This window comes from Strix uralensis, chromosome 4 (genome assembly GCF_047716275.1).
Source record: "Strix uralensis isolate ZFMK-TIS-50842 chromosome 4, bStrUra1, whole genome shotgun sequence".
Lineage (NCBI taxonomy): Eukaryota > Metazoa > Chordata > Aves > Strigiformes > Strigidae > Strix > Strix uralensis.
The window spans coordinates 90,278,996-90,301,399 of NC_133975.1; the positions used below are offsets into that span (position 1 = coordinate 90,278,996).

Below are 22,404 nucleotides of genomic sequence, written 5' to 3' on the forward strand. Positions count from 1 at the left end.
CTTTTCGTATTCCCCGGATGCCCACCTTGCTCCCGGTTGCTGTGACAGTCCTGGATGGGGTGGGTGGCACTGCTTTAGCAAACTTTAAAGATACAGCAGGTGCCATTGGTGTTTCTCAAACCAGGGAGCTGACTGTCATTGAGGCAATGATATTAGTTCTTGGCTAAGACCCAGGACGTCAGCTGCTCCTCCAGAGAAGAGCAGGCAGAGCCCTCCAAGGCACACAGCCCCACTCTCTCTTGGAGTCTTGGTCTCCTGCCAGACAAACTTGAAAGAGATGTTACTCCCGGGCCAGTGTGGAAACAAGCCCACACCCACAGGGTCACCCTGCACAGGTACCCCGGCGCAGCCTCCCAAGGGGTCTAGGTGTCCTCTTCACACTTTGGATGCACAGACTGAACTGTCTTACATGCAGGACCCGAGATGCACCAGCATCCATTCGGGGACTGGGGGAGCTTGAACACAGCTCCCTCTCAAAGCATAAACCCCAGCTCCCAAAACACGATTCGTCTGGAGCACGGCTGTCATTTGGCCTCTGACGGGGGCGGGTAAGTCTGCCTCCTCCTCCTGCAGCCACATGACCACCAGCACATCTCACCTTCTGCTGGGATGCCAAGCTCCCAGAGCTGCCCCCAGCCTGGTCATCAAGCCTTTCATCCCAGGCCTGGCTCAGGCTGGCCTAGCAGGAGACTCACTTCGGCCTTCCTGGCTGTGCTACTGCTCGTCATGTCCATCTCCTGATCTCCACGGCCTCTGGGAGAGGGCTCGTACATCTCCTGCAAAACAGAGACTACACTTCTGTCCCAGGCAGTGTCTCTGCTCACAAGGCATCTGCTGTCTTCTTTGTCTCTTTCAAACTGTCCAGCTGACCATCAGGTTCACTTCAGAGCAACTGTTCTCAGCCTTAAGTTAAACCTGAGGAAAGGTTATGTGTGGAGAGGTTTTCCTGCTTCTCTCCCCCAGCTGAAGCTCCCGATCTGCCCCTAGATGCAGTTGTGATACCAGACTAGCACTGCTCTCTCCATCAGCCGTCCTTCTCACTGCTTTCCCCTCCGCCCCAATGGCCACCGCTCTGGCTCTTCTCTTCATATCCAGGTGTGTTTTCTACTTCCAAACCTTTCAGCCAGCCCCTCCAGCTCCTCCTTTCTGCAGACAGAAGAGGCATGGGGGAAGGGAATTTCCCCAACCACCAGCACATGGAGCAGGCACTCACTCCCTGCCAGAAATCCGAGGTTAGCCGGTTTCCACCCTTGGCCACATCACTGCTGTTCCTTTGACAGGGAGAACAGATGCTCTGGCCAGCACAGAGGAGCCTCAAACTCCACCTCTCCAGGTTTAATTTACATTACTACACTCTGGGTAGAGAAAGCTGGACTGAGTTTGCTGTCATCCTGGCTCCTCATCTTCTAAGCCAACAGGCTGCTATTTTCAAAAGGTTTTTGTCACGTACGAGGCACTTCAAGCACTGAAGTGTTACCTCCTCAAGCCCACGAGGTCCTTGCTGGAGACAAGAGAACAACTCGGCAATAGCATGAACCTTGGCCGCACCCTCGCTCAGTTAACCGATGCACTGCGCTTGTCGCCCTCCTCGCAGACCAGACGTGCCCTTTCATCCCAGCACCTCTTTGAAACGCTCTAATTTGCATCTTCAAAACCTGCCTTTTGCATCTCGAACTTGCCGAACAAATTAAGACTCTAAATTTTAAATGCTTATAAATGCAAAATATTTTAAAATTGGGTCTTGGCTTTACTGGATTGTTTGTAAGTAATCGCTTAGCTGGTGTTCGGACCAGCGCTACCTGAACATACCCAGCTGAGGCTAAGGCTTTTCTGGATCAGCCCTGCTGCCAAACCTGCAGTGATGAGAAACTGCGTGGCTACTTGCACTTCCTTGCTGGCTACTAAAAAACTGATGTACCTCATGTAATTCTCCAAAGATTAAAAAAATGGTTCCAGTGACTGGGTCTACACAGGAGCACCGAGGAGGAAGGCATAATGCACAGGCAGAAGTTTACTCCAACTGCCTCCCAGCTAGCTCCCAGATGGCTGAACCATGGTGTATTTAGTGTCAGTTCATGACTTTGCTGACAAACTGCAAGAGAAAAGGCTCAGTCACTCACAGGAGACCCATGCTGAACAACGTTCGCATTGTTCATCACTCTGCAGCACTTCTCTGCCCCAAAGCCCCCCCTCGCAGTTGAAAGGAGTCTCCACACCACCCTGGGGAACATCCTGAAAGCCACTGCTCTCCCAGCATCAAACCCCAACTGCTCCCTCTTCCCCTGCAAAGAGATCACCCCACGCCTGCTTCGGGGGTGCCTGCACCAGGTCAGATATTGCCACCTAGCCCCAGAAAACGGTTGTTATCCCAAGAAGTGGAAATCCCCAAACTGGCACCCATTTCACAGTGCTTCCTTCGTTATCTCGGCCTCCAGCAATCTGTTGCTCCTTCCTGAAACAAAGATGGTATCTTCACTAATGGTTATTGATGGATTTTTCTTTCCCCAAGAACCAGTCAGTCCTTTTTGAATTCAGTCAAACTGTTAGCACCCACAAATTAGGAAGAGCTTGCTACAAAAACATCTATGTAAGGAAGGTGCAGTCTTGTTCAATCTGTCATCTTGTAGTTTAATCGAACACATCCAATCCTAAACATTACAGAAAACAGTGAACAATCATCCCCTACTCCTTTGTCACATCGTTTCACACACCTTTATCATTTCAGCTGGGAAAAGGTATCAGAGTGGATTAATCCCAGCCTACTTAACAGATTTCTTGCAGGAAGTTTTTCTGGTATCTTTGGTTGGCCTTGTGTTTCTCTGTGTCCTTCCTAGTTCTACTACCTGAATGGCAGCTCTTCCAGGTGCCACCATCCACATCAGAGACAGAAACCTTGCAAATGTGATTTCCTCCTCACCCACAAAGCCTTCTAAGAGATCGCTTAGGAGATTTTGCCTCCCCTCCCTTTGGCCCCAAAAATGCCACTTCCCAAACAAAATAATTTGGATGACAGCAAAGAGAGGGTTAAAGACATTTATAAAAAAAAAAAAAAAAAAGAGTTGTATTTACAGACCATTGCCTAAGCATGAAACTCTCCAAATGACAGAAGTCACAATTTCTGTAACCTAAGTGTACAAAGTGCATGTTCTTTCCCCTTTCTTCTCTCTGTAGCAGAAGATGGGGGTGGGGGGAGGGTCTCTTTTTCTTTATACCTTTCTACCCTCAAGACAGTGGGAGTAAGGTCTGGGTCAGACTGAAGGAGACAAAACCTGTTGATTACCGGGTTATCCACCAGGCAGGCTCTGTGAAGAGTAGTTCAGAAGAACGTAAGGGCAGGAAAAGCAACTCGTTTACTTGGTCAGTCTGCCCAGCGGATTCCCTTGGGAAAAGGAAACTAGGGTCAATGCCCCAGGGAGATGAGTGGGAAGGAAAGGTTATTCAGCTATTCAATAAATTAACTCACAGACCCAACCCAGCCACTCCAGGCTTCCCAGATACATTTGAGTCAGTTTCTATTCGCAGCCCCACTGCTCTGGGTTCAAACACGGCCTCCAAACTGAATCCGATTATCCCAGTCGGAGTGGGAGACAACTCCTATGCTCCCCAAAAGCTGTTAGTTGCATAAGCTCACATATAGCCCTACACTATCTGTGCCAGGCAGGGATGAAAGGTTTTGGACAGCAGATGAAAACAGTGCCAACAGCAGCCCATTGCACGGGATTAGCGACTCAATCTAATCCCTCTTGAAAACGGCCAAAAGAAAGGCTCTTCTGCAGTACCACCCTCCCTTGCCCTCTTAGGTGGGAAGGTGAGCGGAGGCGCTCTGCCAGCACCGTGTTGAAATGACATGTAACAGGAGCAGGCCAAGGAGTGTATTGTTAAGAGCCAGGAAAGCTACACAATTGTCCTGCTAGACTACAAAGCACCAGCGTGAATGCAAATGGCAAGAAGGAGCAGTGTGCAGGGTATGAGGTACAGGAGTACTGTGCAGAAACTCGAAACACAGATGCCAACACAGGAAAGAGCAAACATCCACACAGAACAGACAACGGACTGAGCCTGAGGAAAACTCTCTTCAAGGAGATGATGTGTAATACATCCCCTTTAATTTATCCCATCAACTTTAAAGTTGAGGCACTCCACAAGGCTACACACCAGACACTGGTCACTCTGTTTGAGAGAGCTCTCACTCAGGGCAGGAAATGCTGTAGAGTGCAGGGCCCAGGTGTAGCTCCCTTATTATCTGGACCAGCAAGCTTCTGGGAGACTGCTTTACTCACATCAAGGCATGATCTTATTCTCTGACAAACTCCTCCTTCTCTCAAGAGTCCCTCCCCTCCAGATGTGAAACTGCTCTGAAGCTGCCCGTTCCAGGCAACATCACTATGGCTCACCTTGCAGCAGTGAGATCCTTCTGCAGGGAGAGGATTAACTGCCTTTCAAGTGTACAGACAGTTTGTATCTCTCCGTTCATGTGCTACAGCTGTCCTCCATTTCGTTTCCATCCCGCAAGTACCACCTTGATTTACTCAGAAACCATTTACATCCCTGTCAGTCTAGCCTAATGGAAGAAATAGAGATTTTCCTGTTCTCTTGTAGGATGGGTACTCCTGACATTGTAGCAGTTTCCTTCTCGACCCCTACTATAATTTGAAGTAATCAGCACACCTCACTGTCTAGTACTAGCGATGAGAAAGGACATTCACTATTTCTAGATGCGCAGATGCTGCTCCCTACATCAACGCATCAAGTCACATGCACTGAGCCATTGTCAGAAAAGGAAGATACACCTGTGAGTGAACAAGTTGATAGAAGGCTCCTGCCTCCTTAAATGTGGACAGATTTTGGGCATGGCTGAGAAGAGACATATTTGGCGCTCTGGAGACCAGAAAGCCAAATATTCCCAAGCACAAGTAACACAGTGCCCTTTTGCGGCAGCTATTGGAATTACACATTTATATGAGATCCCAGATTTTTTGTTGCGGATCACAAGTTCCAGTCCCTCTGGGGCAGCAGTCCCTCCTCCTCTGGTCACCTCATCAGCACTCTCACTCTTCACTGGTAAGGTGCTTGTCACCGGCTGTAGGAAAAAGCAGAAGAGAGAATTTGCCTTGACCTCCCCCTCGTACTGAGAAGTTGGCAGAACATGCGACCAGCTCCTTCCCTCCTGGGATCTAGAGCTTTTCAGGCAGCTGACTGGACCCTGCTTGCTCCCCTCCTCCAGCCTGTACCCTCACCACATCTGCAAATCTGGCTGCAAACCCACTCTGTGGAAGGAGAAGCAGCCTCGCTCGAGCAAAGCCACCACCAACTGTACTCTGTGATTGTTCTAGCAACAGGGTACTGCTCTCTGCTGGACAACTGAGATAACAGCTTGTCAGGCAAAAGCCAAACAACCAAGAGGGTAGAGCACTGCCAAATGACAGGGCTATGGAATTACAGTTAGGAGCCACCTCCCTCCACAAGCAAAGCCATTTTATTCATTAAAAGGCAGGGAGCAAATAAGATTGAGCCTCGCTAGCTGCCGGAACAGGGTTGTTTAGGCCAGGTGACACTAGGGACTACTCACAATCATAAACTCTTGCCAGGGATCTCTGGAGTGGGGAGACCCGTCACTTTGGCTCGTTTGTACAGTTCTTCAGTGCACAGCTCTTCTGCTCCCTCATGTTTGCGCTTTGGAGAAGCCTGGTCTGCTTGCGACAGCCTCATCGCTGTAGAGGAAGAGGAGTCATTGCAACGTTTTCCTTGCCTTTAGATCTCATAAGCACACCCTAACCTAACCTGCTACAGAGCTGGGACAAAGAAGAATATGCAGTGCTACAAGCACAGAGAGATGCTGGCCACAGCCTCCCTGTAAACTTTTGAATAAACCTTGTTAAAAGCACAATAATTAAGTCTCCCAGAACAAACACAAAAGTATCATCTGACAGAGGACAGCTTCATTATACCTGATTAGCCCTACAGTGATCTGGGCTTCTCCCATAAATGGTTGCATATGATCCTATACGGGCAATAAAAGATTCACTTCAATGAACTGTTCTTCAGCCCTTTTAGGAATGAAGGCTCACTGGGGACTTCTGAAGAAAGCCTAAAGGAAGGTGAATGGGATATGTTTTCCTAGCTCTTATTAGAAAAGGATCTCTCTCTCCTGCTTGTAAGTCGACACGAAACTGTCTCAGAAGCACACAAATAGCTCCAACTCACCTGTACTGGTGCTGCAGCCCTGCCCTGAAGCTGAGTCTGTGACAGGGCCGCTGAGATCTTCCACACATGAAGGGACTGATGCCAGTAAACCTAGAGAAAGGCAAGACAGCTAAGAAACAAAAAACCACCTGGTGTAGGAGGAGCCTTTCATATGGAAACACCTTAGTGATCACCAACCAGCACATCCCTATCCCAAAGCGGGAGGAGTTCAGAGCTGCGCTCAGCCGTGCCAGCCAGACAGACACCATGATCCAGCAGCATATTTATTTAGGATGCTTTGCCTAGGTTTTTTTCCAAAGCAAAGAATGGACCACTGGTGGCATATGGATGGTGCTGTGGCATTGCAGCTCTCAAAACTAATCATTAGCTGTCCAAGAGCTCAGCAGAGCTCTCCCTGGAAATGGATTGAGCAGCTTTGGCAGGGACTGCTTCCTCTTGCAAGGACCAGCCAGAGAGACTAGTGCTATCTATTTCAAATCACGACCCCCCTCCTACCATTTTATCTCCTATTACAGACACAATCTTTTGCAAGTGTTGGTACTTACAGAGTCCCCTGTAGCGTGACAGCTGCTGGTAGATCTGCTTCATGCGTTCGATGTTCAGTCGGCTGGTCTCCGCATGGTTCACCATGGGTTTGGGGTAGTCCACCCCAATGATGCACTTGGCTGCCTTCTGCACAGACTCTGGGGCATTCCATGGTTCATAGATGTACCGTGAGGGGAAACCCTTTAGTTTGGGCAGATACCTCCTACAACACAAGTAAAAAGATTCACAAACACCACTTAAAGTGAAGCAATGCAGCATTCACAATGCACAGAAAGCACCATGCGCTTGTCTGCTACTGAACGACTTTAGGCTCACAGACCAAGCCAGAAAGAAGCTCCAGACACATCACTTACTTAACATAGTCACCACTGGGGTCTGTGCGACGCCCGAAGCCCACGGGGCAGTAACAGTGAAAGAACTGCTGGAAAAACGCACTGCATGAAAGCCACATCCAGCTGCCTGCATTTACGCTGAAATCTGCATCCAGCAACAATTCATCAAATACCTGCAGCAATTGGAGGAAAAGACAGTGAAAGCTTCACCAGGCAAGACTCTGGGGCAGGAGGACCCAAGCTGCTATTTCAAATGGCAGGCGCTGAGCTGTGCGAACAGCTCTTAGGAACCAGAGCAGCAGCAAATTGCCGATCTGCTGGCTGAAGCCAGTTGGCTGGTCAATACATCTCACTTCCTGATGCTTTCACATAGGGAGGCACTGTCTGCTCACGCTGATAAATGTGCTGGCTTATCTCTCATGCAGCTACACACTAAACCACTACCTAGTGTTGCAGCAAGCCTTGGGTATTGATCCTAACCTGGGAGGCGTTAACAAGGGCAAAGCACCAACCGTGGGAAGCAGGCAGATGCTGCACAGAAGAGCAAGCACCAAAGCCAGAAGGAAGAACCCCTCTGAAGGTCCCAGAGCAACTGCCACTGGGAGGTGGACAGGTTTCAGCAGTAACTTGCTCATGTCCATGCACGGATGCTGCACTTTGAGCATCTGACCCTACGATGTGCTTTCAGCTATGCTCTGTTTTGTCAGCTCTGTGACAAGATGCCCCTGCCTCCACTTTCTGCGTAGGGCAATATGTACACCGGACAGGTTCAAACTGTCTGTCCCTTCAGATGGCCCAAGAGGAGGGTCTTTTACCTCTTTCCTTGAGAGACTCTAGACTCAGATTTCACAGTCATGGAACGTTCCCTGACCAGCATGGTGATGGATTATACAATGAGGAAAAAGGTTATAAAGTGACATTGAACTTGCAAAGAAAACAAAGGAACTGAGAGAACTTTTCTAAAAAAAATTTTTAAATCCCCCCAAACCCCAGTCCATATTTACCAGTGGGTCCCACTAACATTCAGTTACAGCTGCTGAAGGCTCCTGATACTGTCAGAACCCCATGGCAGAAGGCAGAAAGAAGTCAGGCTGTTGGCAGGTCAAGAACCCCCTAGCAAATCCTCTCTTCCACGCAACTTTTATGTGCGAAGCAAAAGCCATACCTGTGTGCCCATCCTTGCAGCGAGTGCCAGGGAGACTTTGTTTTCCTTATGGCCTCCTGCAAGCCTCTGGAAATGCCAGACTCACCCTGACGCCTGACTCCCAGCTGATCCAGAGGTCGCCCCTGGTCAGGAAGCAGGCCACCGCGTGCCTGGCCAGATGGTGGATCCACCCTTCCTGTCTCAGTTGGGTCATGATCGCATCGATCCAAGGGAAGCCTGTCTTGCCCTCTGCCCACTTTGCCAAGGCTTCAGGGTTCCTGTCCCAGGGGATTTGGATGCAGATGGGGTTCCCCTCCATACGATCAAACTTCGGGTTGTTTGTGGCTGCTGTGTAGAAAAACTCCCGCCACAGAAGCTGTCCGTACAGAGAGAGGGGAGGTGTGCTGTTCCGCTTCACCTGGGGAAGAGGGAACAAGGGTATTCACAAGCAGGGGAGGACTGGGTTCATTAAGCTGAGCTGTAGGCCACCCATGCATTTATACACAATTCCCAAGTCAGTTACTGACAACTGGCATGAAGGAGCTTAATTCCAGACCATTCTTTACCAGAAACCCCAGGGGGGGGTGAAGCCAGACCACTCCTTTTAGCTCAATCAGTACACTGACAAGAGACTTGAACAACCCAAAACTAACAGCAAAAAGCTCTACACAGCTCATGACAAAAGAGTCTGGGCTGAAGAACAGGGTATCAGCAGATTTAAGGTCTGCTCCACTATATACAGGAGAATCACTTTTCCTCACCCAAGAGTCTCTTCTGTAGGAGCAAAAAGCTTAGCCCAACAGTCGAATAGAAGGGAGGCAACAGTTCTAGCACACTGTTTGGGAACCAGCACCACGCTGTCTACGCTCAGAACCAGCCTGCTCTCCAGATGAATCTTTTGTCTTACCTTCTTATACAGCTCCCAGAGACGATAGTAAAACAAGCGGCAGGACAAGCAGCCAAAACGCAGGTAGGGACTGAGTCCTGTAGGGCTGGCCAGCAATGAATTGGCGTTCATCCTCGGTCTTTCGTAATTTGCAACCCATGCCTAGACATATTCAGGAGAAATGAGCCAAAAAACTCCAAATTTGTGGGACACTACTAAGGTGCAGGTGGCAAGGCCACTCAGGTCTGACATCAGAGTCTCTCTTATTCACTTCCAACCACTGCTGGGAGATCTCAAGTGGGCAATCCCAACCCCCACACTCCATTCAGGAAATGCAAAACCTTTGCTCCGGGATTTAAACCACTCAGTCATTTGGGCCAATGAAAGGACTAAATATGCTTTGCATGCAAGCACTAATGACCCTGAGAGCTCCTAGGGACATATGCTAACACCATTGTTTATGTCCAGATACATCTATCTCATTTCACACACTGAACAAAAAAATTTGGGTAAATCCAGACCTTTTTGTGGAGTATTACATTGACAGTTTATTCCCTCTTCAGGACAAGAATTTATGGTTGGAAATTATGGAACTCTACAACTGCACCAAGCCACCCAGCATTAAAAAGACACAAATGGTTTAAAATTGAGTCATGGCTCTGCAACTGCCCCATTCTTTACTTCGAAATTGTTTGCCTTCTGCACTATAACGAGGGACATACGCCCCATAGAAAAAGCGTGGATATTTCAGCAAGGGGCTCAAGGAATGCCAGCCAGTGAGACAGCATATTAACAGGGCGGGGTGCAAGGGGAAGGTATTCTTTTATGACCGTGTACTCGCACCAATACCTCAGCTAAAGAGAAAACAAGATGATGTGCAGCAGGGACTGGGCAACTTACAGGAGAGTTTCCAAGTTTGCACTCCTCTAAAGGAAACCGAGGGGCAAAAACAAGGGACTATACACTTCAAAGAGCAGCAGAATTAATATACATCTCTGCTTCTTTGGGTCTGAGGAAGCCCAGGAGTTCCTCACTGCACACATGATCCAAGATCGCCGGCATACTCCAACAATACCAAACACCCTTTCCAGAAGTGAATGCTGCAACCGTTGCTAGGAAGAGCAGCAAAACAGAGCAACGGCCAACGCTCAACATTTTTCGTTTGGAGCCACACCCTGCAGGAATTGCCACCTAAATAACAGGGGTTACCTTTCTTTCCAAGTGTTTATCCAGTCGTGCCAAAGCTTCTGTCTCCCCTCCTTGCCAAACTGCAGGGGCAAGACCGTCCGTAGGAAAGCCTGAGGAGAAGAACTTTGTAAGATTTGAAGCCACGCCTAGAAAAAGGGTACAGATGGGATTACGCACTAATAACAGCAAGACACTATGTACTGTGGTTGCCTAACACAGCTTACTTGCTGCTCTAGTCCTCCTACAGCAGGAAAATCATGTGGAACACGGGGAGAGCCTGCTTGTGATGCTGCACTACAAGGGGCTCTCCCTACAATGCTTCAGGCAGCCTTCTGGGGACTTTTCCCATTGCTCCCATGCCAGCACTCTCTCTGTGTGTCAGCACTATCCACAGGGCTCTCCTCCAAAGGCCAGAGCAGCTGGGAAAGGAACATCTGCTCCACAGCTCTGCCTTACAAAATACCTTGCCATCGACACCAGGAGCTCACCACAGAGCCTGGCTGCTCCTGGTGAGGCTCCTATTCTGCTGAAAGCTGGTGCTGGGGAAGGCACTCAATTAGTGCTGAAGAATCAGTACAAAAGGGGAAGCAATAATGCAGTTTCCCTGCACTGCTCGAGGCTGACAGAGGAGCCTCCCCTGGCAGCAAGCAGAGCAGTGTAAGGTTGCAGGCAGTCTCACATCAGGCCAGGAATTAAAGGAAGCAGATCTACCCAGGACTGCAACCCTTAGGATACTCCTGTTAAGTCCCCCACTTTTATGTGACTGCTGAAACTGTGCCTTAAGGTACAAGGCGATACGCCTATAAAGCTGGTATGGAGCCTCCAGTCACACACATGCAGACAGTATTCTGCATTAATCCTTTCTTGCCTTGCATTTAGATTCACTTCCCTGATGTAGGCCTTGCACTCCTCCTGCCTCAGCTCTCTATTCATTCTCCTTCTCTGAGAAAAATACAGGACCAAAAGGCATAGCAGGATGAGTGAAGGAAGTTTCTGTAATATCTTTCATCTTGCTAAGCTCCCAAATTGGTGCTGCTTGGCAATAACTGAATGAAATGATCTCAGCCTGGTACACTGTTAGTTTACCTCTTCAGGTCTGTTACACAACGTGTCAGAGACGGCAGTAGGAGGAAAGCAGATGGCGAGGACATGAGACACTGATACGGTGGTTACATGCTCAGTATAGCAGAGAACATAAGGACAGCTGCAGAGCATTTCAGAGCAGTGCTAAAGGGGCTGCTGTGTATCCACAGCAGCGCAAGGGACATCAGTCTGTGCTCACGAGGTTTAGGACTAGGGCTAGAGGCAGCCCAGGTCAGATGAGAACACTGGAGCTGTCCTGGGCACGTGTCAGCCATCAGAAACAGATCCCGTTCCAGCTGGCAGTTAACCCTTGCATTCACCCTTGACACATACCCAGCTCTTCCAGGGATGGGACCCCGTACACATCGTCATGGTTCTCCTGGATGTCCACTTTACACGTCTCCATTTGCTGGCTTATTACAGTGCTCACTGGCTTCTTTGGGAGCTCCATACGGCTAATGATGGCCTGGAAACGCTTGTAGGTGAGGGGTGGTTTGTGGCCATTCAGCTCAATTATTCTGGAGACAAAATATGCAAGGTAAAACGATACAACCTCACTACCACAGAAGACACAAGGAAATGATAGCCAAACTGCATCCTGCTATTTCTGCTCAGGATAACCTTTCACTTTGGATACACAAATCCTTATAGATCTAGCTTCCACTTGATGCATCCCTCAAAGGGATATTAAAAACCAACCAAACAAACCCACCCCCCCAAAAACCACCAGAAAACAAAACCCCATATACTAATTCATCTCCACAGGAAAAACAACAAAACAGCTCCAGCTGAACCAGGCTTAGCATCACATCTCTCTCCCAGAGCTCCTCCTCAGACCCCTGTATGAAATCAATCTGATTACTCCCTTTCTGTCTCCCCAAGATTGCTAATCCCTGATACCTCGAGATATCCTACCCTGATTCTGACCTTACTTCCTCCCCGTCTGACACAAAAAGTCTCAGCCTGTTAGTGACCCCTCCTCTGCCTAGCTCAGATGAGCCAAATCCCAGTTTGCGTCATTCCCGTGATTAGAGAAATCACCATCCTCCCCCATGCCATACGGTCACAAGCAGACCTGTCTCGTGCTATTCACCTGTGTCAGATCATGCTATAGAAAAGGCAGCCACAGTTCCCCACTCCTCTATTTCACTAAGCATCCACAGCCTGCTAGGGCCACTCAGTCTTATTTTTCCGGGGACAGAGAGCTATGAGAAGTCCCCTGGGCAAGGGTAAGCTTCCCCAGGGTGAAAGATGCCTGCAGGGAGAGGAAGGAGTTAACAGCAAAGCAGACAGCACAGGGATCGCCAGCATTACATAAAGTTAAGGCAGCCAACCCCACAGCTCACACAAGAGCTGCGGCAGAGCAGCCTTCCCCACCCATTACAGTCAACAGCTTATGCAAGGGCTGGGCTTAAAGCCGAGCCTTTCGGAGGACGCCATGTGCCTTCCCTTCCCCCCGAAGCCGCACGTGTAGCGAGGAGGAGCGACATGCCGGCCCGGCCCGTCCTCACGCGTGCTCCACAGCCACTCAGCTTCCCCACGCCGCGGCGGAGCCCGGCCCCGCACCCCAGCCCCCGAGGCCAGGCACCGAGCGGGACCCCCAGCTGGAGGCCGAGCGAGGGGAGCCTTCCCGCCGCGCAGCACGGGGGCAGAGGTTAAAAATGAAGCCTCCTACAGTTTCCTCCCGTTTTTCTGCTTCTAAGTTGTAAACGTGGGGAGAAGATGACACTAATGAACAGGACAGGGGAGGGAGGGCAAGCGGGACACACACAGAGCGCTGTACATTTTCGGTGCGAGGCTGTAAACGTGACGGCGGTGTGGGCACGGCGCTCTCAGCCACCCCTCCAAGCAAGGGCAGCGAGGGGAGCCTTACAGGCAACACACTCTGTCCTTTACCTTCGTGCCAGAGGGCATCTCTGTTCTCACGCATGCACTTTTCAGCCAGCTGTCTCTCTACCGCCCCAGAAGATGGCAAGAGATCACAAACTCTCATGAATGCTACCCACCACAACCTTCTCTGGGGCTTGCTCTGAGCACTGGGGTCTCCAAACAAGACTGATCAGAGATCCCCAGAAAATCAGTGTTTCCAGTGACAGCACCCTAGAGAGGCTCACTTGTTTCCAGAAGAGTTCAGAGCTTGGAAGAGAAAACGTGACAAAGCTGCACTGTGTCTTCCCTGAGGTGCCTGCAATGGGGGCAGGGAAGCCACTTCTTTAAGGCTGCCTCTTTTTTCAGTTGAAACAAAGAAATTGACTCAACAGTAAAGTTTTTTACTGTTAAGCAGGTATTCTTAATTAGCAGAGCTGGGGTTGCCCTGGGAATTCCATAAGTGCTCTCCCGAGTTAGTAAGGGACATCAGTTTACACACATAAAAATCATATATATTCATTAGATTTCCTGGGAAGGGTTGTCTTATGATAATGAGTTCTCAGAATTCATTTACATAAGTTGACACCCTTTTGAGTATGTGTCTTAAGTTTTATTGGGGGTCTTTGGTGGTCGAGGGAAGAAGTAAATAGTCTTCCTCATGGTGTTTGCTAGTTGACCTTCTTTCTAGAGCATGTGCTGTGAAGTAAAGTCCATGTGTCATCTTCTTCTGAAATCAGTAAAAATCATCCTCCTCATTACAGGGTCTCTGTATCCTTTTATTTGAGTCCCTCCTATCTTAGTTTGCACATTCCAGGAATTGTCTAAGGGTCCATTGAAGGTCTTGAGTCTTGGTTATCAGTGATCTATGTAGGAAGCCTAACAAGCGTCTTAATGTTACCTAAAAGGACAAAGAGGCCTAGGGAAACAGGGAGTCTTGGGGGAACAGAGATACAAATGAAGCAAAACACAAGCAAAGCTTTCCTGTATCACAGTTTAGTCCTAATCAAGGACTGTCATGAATTCATTTGTTTGAGCTCTTTCACAGTCCTCTTCCACAGACCTGCTGAGGCCGCAGCTCAGTCTGAGATCCACACTGTTATATCCGGTCCCAGACCCACAGCTACAGCTTCGGTGAACAGACAGCTACGTGGAACAAATCGCTGTGACTTGCACGTGGATGCCAGTGTCTGTATTTGACATCCTCAAGAATGTGAATACAAGTGAAGTTACCTAGTACAACTCCTAAATTCCAGGGACACAAGTCTGTAAGAGATAGGACTAAGATAAGTGGCACATTTCACAGCACCCGACACTGGCATTATGCAACAAAATTTGAACCTTTCACAATACTGCCATGAAAAGAAGTATCAAATATTGGGTATTGTACAATATTGGATATTATACAATACATACTGGGTAGCGTAGTGCTGTTCAGCCTTCTGAATAAAGATTTGTACAGGAAGGCCCCCAAGCAGGAGTCCTTTCCTTTCTCCTACCATCCTTCTAACCCAGGCAGTACAGTCTCACAGGACTCTCCCCAGTGACAGAAGAAGGGAGGTCCCTCCCCAGGATTTAATACTCCTGTTTCATCCATCTCCCCCAGTGCAACTCACAGGCTACACGTGGCAGTTATTCTTCTAGTTTTCTTGAAATGGAACACAGGAGAGCAGAATCACTGTATTTGTCATACAAAACTTAACCTGTCTGGTGTTAGCGAGCACACACAAAAATGGCCGTGCACCAGACTAGCAATACACTGCCCAGCACTATCTGACAGTAGTACCTTGATGCCAGAAGTTATGAGGGTCTTTTTGACTGTCAGTCACACTTTGCCTCAAGAAAGCAGGCAACCAAAACCTGACCAAACACAGTTCCGGGGCTGCTAGGATTATAAGGTATCCTACAGTCAGTCACCTGTGACAGCAGAGTGTCTGCAGACTTCAAAAGCACACCCTCACAGGTGTCAGCTTCTGACTCACATCTCCATGGCAGTGCCCCAGCGGGATGGCTGTCAGGCTAGGGAAAGCTGCTCGCCTCAAAACCCTGACAGCTCATCTCGCTTGCAAATGACAGGGCCCGGTTCTGGCAAGGGACTGAATGTACTCCCCCTGCTTCCTCGCGCGAGGAAGAGCTGGCTGCCAGCACTTGGCAAGCAGGCTGCTCAACAACGCACCCCACCACCAACTCACGCAGACTAGTTAGTTAGCCTCGCCAGCTTATGCAATTGCTCTGATCTAAATCCTCGCTCTAGAGAGCTTGTGTAGGGCTACTCCTACAGAAGATAAGGGGTATTTCTACAGATTCAAAGAGGAGATGGAGGGATAACCAACGGATATTCCACACAACAGATGCTGGACAAAGGATGAACAATTCAACTTCTGCAGAATCACACACATGAGCAGATGACAGATGAAGAAATGACTTGATGACAGGCTAAGTATCAGCGCAGGGGGGAAACACCTGACACCAGAGCACCATGCAAGACAGATGAGAATAACAAGATCTGGCAGGCAGAAGTTTGACTTAACCTTCTTAGATAGAAATAAACCACTTTTTTGGTGTAGCGTGACTATGAACTGCAGAACCACCAAGGCATGCACGCTTCCCTGGTGCGTGCTTACTTTAATTTAGTACGCGCTCCTATTAAAATGCATTTAACTATCATTTCAGCTTTAGGCTGGAATATTTGAGGAAAAGCTGCTCCTAACGCATGCTACAAACATACAAGCTCACAATGTTCTTCTCTGACCTAAACCACTCCCCTGGAATCACCCAGGCCTGCCCGGGATTATGGAAACCACAATGCTGACCGTCAGCAAGCAGACTACAGAGGATTTAGATCCTAAGGAGGAGGAAGCAGGCAGATCCAGAGAAGGGACAAAACAACCTGTCAGCTGGAAGTTGTCGGACAGAATAACTGTCAAGTAAAGGCTTTGAGCAGGCTAAGCTGATACCCAAGAGATTATCTTTTTTGTCTGACTTCTACAATCTGAGCATTGCTAACCTTGACTGGGAATTCCTCGATTTTCTTCAGAGTATTTTCCAGCACTGATGTTGATTTTGTGTAGTCCTATCCTTGTTTTGGGGGAGAGGAGGGTAAAGATGCTCTGATAATCACACAGCTATGCTGGCAGTGCCAACAAGGAGCATATTGTAATCTTCCTACTGGGTAAAACTGGTCAAATTCACAAGTTAACTGAACAGGTTCTTTGTAAATGTTTAAAAGGAGCTGGTGGAGGTGGTACCGGGAATACACAGCAGGGGACAACAGAAGGACTGCTGGAATCGTTTATGTAGAAGTGAGAGATTAGTCTAAATTGTTTAAAACGAGGCCTGACAATCTTGTCAGAAATTTGATTAAAGAAAGATGAGAAGTAGGATGCTACCACCAGGTTACTAATTATGCAGGAAAAACCTGGTGAGCAGAGGAACAATACATACCATGAATTAAAAGACTGGATAACATGACTGGAGGGCGATGTACTCTGAGAGGCTTCCAGGAGAAATACAATATTAGAACTGTATTACTGCCTGCTGAGAAATCTCAGAGATGCCAAGAACCAGGAAATGTCAGAGTAACTGGAGACTTCAACTGCCTCCACACAGACTGGGTAGCTGTCACACCCTGCTGCCTGCCAAAAACCAATTTTCTAGTTGCCACAGATGACTGTTCTGTAGAACAATTAATCAAGAACCCACAAGGAAAGGCAATTCATGATTTGGTCTTAGGCAGTGCTAAGGTATAGCCGAAAATGTTAGCTATCACTTGCCTGCTCTAACCGTGACTTTGCATGCATCAATTTAACATCCTTCCAGGAGCAACAATACCATAATGGCTTTTATTTCAAGAAGAGAAATGTGTAAAAATAAGGAAGCGTGCTAAGCAAAAAGAACAAGCTGAGTGGGGAAAAAAAAAATCAACAACTGCACACAAACTATCAAAAAAGATTTCAGAAAGATCACAAGAGTCAAAGAGTCAAAACATTTACAGAATAGCATCAGCAAAGATAAGAGAAGGCAAAATCCTTCAGAAAAATGAAGGCCAAATAAAGATAGCAAAACCCCAAACTTTGGTAGATTAAATTAAAAATCACAAAAGCAACCTCCCAACCAAATGAAAGGTTGAGAAACCTTTTAAAAAAAGCATAAGTAGTAAAAAAAAAAAAAATCCCTTTACAGACACTCCAGGACATTTATTGGGCCAAGAGGTGATCAAGTCATAAAAAAAACCAGACACTGTAACAGCACAGCAAAAAACCCTGCATTTATTTTTGTACATGCTTTAACTATGGAGGTATTCAGGGACATTACAACTCTGAATCTTTTTAAGGAAATGCATCAGGAGATGTCACAGACTGGGAAGTCAGGAAGAAATGCCACAAAACAAAGCTATGCTTGAACAGCAAGAGCTTGCCAGGACCAGCAAGCATTCACCCAGGAGTTCTCAAGGACATCAAGAAATACCTAAACTAATAGCTGCTGCATGTAAGACTTGCCTTAAAACTGTCCAAATACTATGAGGTAAAAAAAGCAAATACGACTCCAGATTTAAAAAGCATTTCAAGGGCATCAGAGGGATGACAGAATAGAGTCTGGTATGTGCATTAGGCAGATGGGTAGAAAATACTAATGGAATCAGTGAATGCATGGGTATATGCAATATGCTGGAGGCTTATTTGGCCTTGGTAAAGGGAAGTCTGCCTCAAAATCTATTAGTGACATTTGAGCCTGGGGCAAGGGAGATTCAGTTGATAAACTCTACCTGGATTTCAGAAGCCATCTGATGAGATCCCTCATTCAAAATTTTTAAAGAAAACACGATAAATTGGGATAAAGGAAAAGGTCCCTGCAGACAGAAAATTCTTTTGAGATACAGGATAGGATAGCAATCTATTTTTCCAACAGGAGAAGAAATCCTACACAGACCTGAGCTAGGGCTTGTGTTGCTCAACATTATTCACAAAATATCTCGGAAGGGACAAAAAAAGAGCATGATGATGAAGTTTACTGACGCAATAAGCTTTTTGGGATGGCTAAACATAAAAGGCAATTGAAAAATTTCCCTATACACCACATGACCAGCTGACAAAAATATCAGATGACATGCCGTGTTGGTCATATTGTTTCTTCACATGCATGGCTATGCAATCTTAAACTTACTTATATAGTAGCAGTCTCTCACATAGCTATGACCATTCTGGAAGGTAGCCCTGAGACATCAGTTTAGTGTTTAGCAGCACTCAGAAAAAGCAAAAAGAATGCTAGCAACTGTTAGGAGAAGACAGGAAACATAGCACTGTAAAAATCCATGTCACTCATACATTTTGAACACTAGCTACAGTTTTCACTGCTGCTCTCCATCTCTAGAAACACCCAGAAGTATGAAAAAAGGTGGCAAAACTTCAAAGAGATATAGAACAGATTCCACTTGAACTCTCCACATTGGCAAAGATAAAAATGACATGAGGAAGGATGTGAGGGGCGCTGACACTTAAGGGGTGAGGAGGTAATAAGCATTGATGGTCTCTTGTAATGTAAGAATTAGAAAGCAGTGTCTGCTCACGAGGCAGGTTCAAGAAGAATCCCCCTCACTCCAAAGACAAACATTTCCACACAGCATGTGCTAACTGCAAAGCTCCTTCCTACAGGAAATGATGGGTGTTAAAGATTTACAGAAGAAAATCTACATTCAGCATTACTGGTACAAATCATCCAAAAAAAAAGGAAAAAGAAAAAAAAAGCAAGCAACCTGTAAGAATAGTACTGAAGCATAGCTGAAGTCAAGGATACCTTAGAGTCTTAGCTGAAAGACTGTCTCCACTGTTTAAGGGGATCATATATATCTATATATGGAGATCATACATATAAGTAAATATATAAAACTCAACATAAAAGCAAGGCTCCCCCATACCCAATACACAACAAAGACAAGGCATTCAGGTTTTAGAATAAGGTAAGTTTGCCCCAATCTACCTTGTTCTACTTCTTCCAGCTGTCCTGGCACCTCCATCAGTTAAAAGCCCTGCCTTCATAACCTGCTTGAGACAACAGCTCAACTATCTTAATGAAGCAAAAAAAGCAGTCCACGCAGTGAGGACATGCTCAAGGAGAGCAATCAATAGGACACAGCTGAGCAACTTAAATGACTGTCAAGTACAGAGCTTAATAAGCTTGAGGCAACACCTTTCTGTACATTCACGTCACTGTCAGCACTTTGACGTGCTCTAATCAAAAGTGTGAGTGCGCAGAGTAATCCTGTTGACACCTTCTAGGCTCACACAAGATGACAGCGATCAACGTATAGCGATCAACGTAATCAAGGAGACTGAAGTCTTCCCGGACACGACAATCCCAGCCTAGCCCTGGCAGCATCTCTCCCCTTGCTCTCCCCGTACCTGTCCAGGTCATAGAGGGTGTGGGAGTTCTCAATCACCACCTCCACGCCAGCCTCCTTGGCCAGTTTGACGATAGCTGCATCTCTCTCCTTACCAAACGGCTCCGAGTCGTATTCGAAGGTGAGGCGAGTGACTCCCCATTCCTGCAAGAAGCACACCACACACAGCTGTCAAACAGAAGGCTCCTTCGAACCGGCACAATTATCAACAAGGATGGTGTTAACTCCTGGAAGCTCAGAGAGGGTTCCTGTGAGGAACAGCAGTCTGGAGTTGAGATTACCCAAGAATCAACAATTTTATCAGCTCTAGCAAGCACCGCACCTGCCGTGCAGGTTTAGAACATGTAAAAGGAGGCTTGAGTTCTTCTCTATTAATGTTCTTAGGTTACAGCTCAGTCCCCAAACCCAACAATGCCTTGTTTTGTTGCACATGCTGTCCAAAAGCAACCCTGCCATCTTGTTCCAGCATTTGCAGGGAAAGCATTTCAGAGACCTCTTTCAATACAAGTTCTGCTCAAAACCCCATATTTTTATGTGGAGAATACATTAAGTAAAACCAATACCCTAAATTTTTTCCCATGTCTCTTTAAAGCCATCACATAAGAGCAGCAACATAGAACCCCAAGAGCAAAAAACAGGGTAGTGGGAAATGCAGGACAAAAGATGGCAACTAAGTGAACCTTTCTGGTCAGCACAGTAGAGTATGATACTGCAATTCAGATTGAAATTAAAGTCTTGCCTTTGGGGAGTTATTTTACCCTAGTTGAGCTGTGCACCTATTCAGTATCTTCACACCTTTAATAGATCCCTCAGAGATTACATGGAATAGGCCTTATGAAATAGCATTCAGCCTCTTGCAGGCTTTTGCAGAGCACAGTTTGCTCTCAAAGACTATGGCCTAGTTTTCCTCAGAAAATGAATCCTATGAGAAGAGGTTTAATGGTTTCCACAGTGACCCTCCCAAGACATCAAGCAGAGCAGCAGTCCACAGATTTGTTTAGCAAACACTTTAGTCAAACACAGCCAGAAATCTATTGAGACACTTAAAAAACCCCTCACACAACTAAGATATGAACCACATTCTCCAAGTGAGACAGTCTAAGTCACCTCTGTATGTACAGGACAGTCTTTTCCACCTCGGAACGAGAACCAGAAACAAATCACAAAGAAGAGATGTGATCAGTTCACTAAAGACCATTAAAAAATAATGCCAAAGGCGTGGAAAGGAATTCAGAAGCACAAAACAACTGTACAAGTCCCCTTCTTTTCTAAACTTTCAGATTCAATCCTAAAATTAATATTAGGAAGGACAGAGAACTAAAACAGTTATGTACCACTGAATGTACATCTCAGAGAGGTCCTCCACTCCTTTTTCAAAACAAGAACATGACAGCTTCTGTGACTACGAAGCAGGGGTCAGACAGACACGTTCCAGGCCCTGCCCTGCTCCTATGTGATTCAACAGCTTCCTTTTAAACTTCTCTTTCTTTTATAAGACACTACAGTATAAGGCTGGCGGGCTTGGAAAAGATGACTTAGGTCTTGAAGGAACAAAGAGTACTGCCTTGAAAGAAAGGAATGGAATAAAAACCCATTTAAGGCTAACAGAGATTTTAGGTAAGAATACAAAACTTCAAATTCAGGTATTTCCTACAGTTTTGGGAAGCCCACCACTCTATGTGCTACAGTACTGCACAGGAAGCAGAGCACAACCAACCAGAAGACGGTAAGCTGTATGACAGTAAATTGCTGCAAATACACAAAAGAAAAATCATGACGGACTTGTCTCTTAGCATCTAGCCTATAGCAAAGAAAAACTGTAGGGAAAAGAAAACACACTGAAGGGATGTAAGCAAAGTGCAGTGAACAAACTACACACTTTGATAGAAGAGGTAAAATTACAGATGTTTGTTCAGGGAAAGTGAGACAAAAAACCTCTGCAAAGGTTAACACAGAGCTAACAAGTACACTTTTCCTCACGGTATCCACGCATAATAGTGCCTTTGCAGCGACTGTTACCGACAACGTAGCTCAGGTACTGGCAGCAAGAGCAGAAATGATATGAGGTCGAAGTGTGCATTACCACATGTGACATAACTTTCCTCTCCACAACAGCTGACAGCCAGTCATGAGCTGCTAATTCACTGTTCAGTGCAGCAGCGCTGGAGAGGCCGGCATGCCCATGAAAGCCATATGTTTACCATATAATAGCATAAACGCACCCCCCGCCCCACCTTCTTTTCAGCTCTGTTACAGCACATCTAAGATATTCACCAACGCACCTGCCCAGGCAAAAGAAAAGACTGCAGCAAAAAGCAGGTCTGGCTGATTCCACAACCACTTCTCCAAACCTCAGACTCTGTCACCCACTTTTTGTTCTTTGACCAAAGCGAGCATTTTTCTCCAACAAAGTTTTAATTATCTTGTGAATACCTTCAACTAAAATAAGGAGCACATGAACTACTACTAGCCAGAACTTACTTGCAAATCAAAAGATAAAAATAACCCAGACTCCGAAAAGGCTAAGAGCTGCACATAGTTTGTGTCATGTTAAGATGCAGAAGCCAAAATAAGCATCGGTGCCTCTTCTGACCTGCATAGTCTGATTCCCCTCCCTGGTACTTCCCTCCTCCAGAAAATACACATCAGAACCATTTACAGCAGGAGGGTATAGGTTCAAGTCTACCTCTCCCTCTCAGCAGCTGGTCTATAGCAGGCTTTGGGAACAGTAGTTCTGTCAACCATATGTAAGGTACCG

The 22,404-nt window shown here is 46.9% G+C and overlaps 1 protein-coding gene across 2 annotated transcripts in view; it reads right to left on the reverse strand.

The window, feature by feature from the left end:
• Positions 1 to 3,019: 3,019 nt before the first annotated feature.
• The window catches only part of CRY2 (cryptochrome circadian regulator 2), a 28,268-nt gene continuing 8,883 nt past the window's right edge, over positions 3,020 to 22,404 (reverse strand). For both annotated transcript variants that reach the window (XM_074867779.1, XM_074867778.1), the window contains exons 3-12: positions 19,648 to 19,790; positions 11,717 to 11,901; positions 10,322 to 10,410; positions 9,134 to 9,274; positions 8,333 to 8,644; positions 7,104 to 7,255; positions 6,750 to 6,952; positions 6,205 to 6,294; positions 5,570 to 5,711; positions 3,020 to 5,080 (exon numbers count right to left, since the gene is read on the reverse strand). In XM_074867779.1, coding sequence (XP_074723880.1) covers positions 5,572 to 5,711; positions 6,205 to 6,294; positions 6,750 to 6,952; positions 7,104 to 7,255; positions 8,333 to 8,644; positions 9,134 to 9,274; positions 10,322 to 10,410; positions 11,717 to 11,901; positions 19,648 to 19,790 — 1,455 coding nt within the window. In that variant the 3' untranslated portion in view covers positions 3,020 to 5,080; positions 5,570 to 5,571. The remainder of the gene's footprint in view (positions 5,081 to 5,569; positions 5,712 to 6,204; positions 6,295 to 6,749; positions 6,953 to 7,103; positions 7,256 to 8,332; positions 8,645 to 9,133; positions 9,275 to 10,321; positions 10,411 to 11,716; positions 11,902 to 19,647; positions 19,791 to 22,404) is intronic.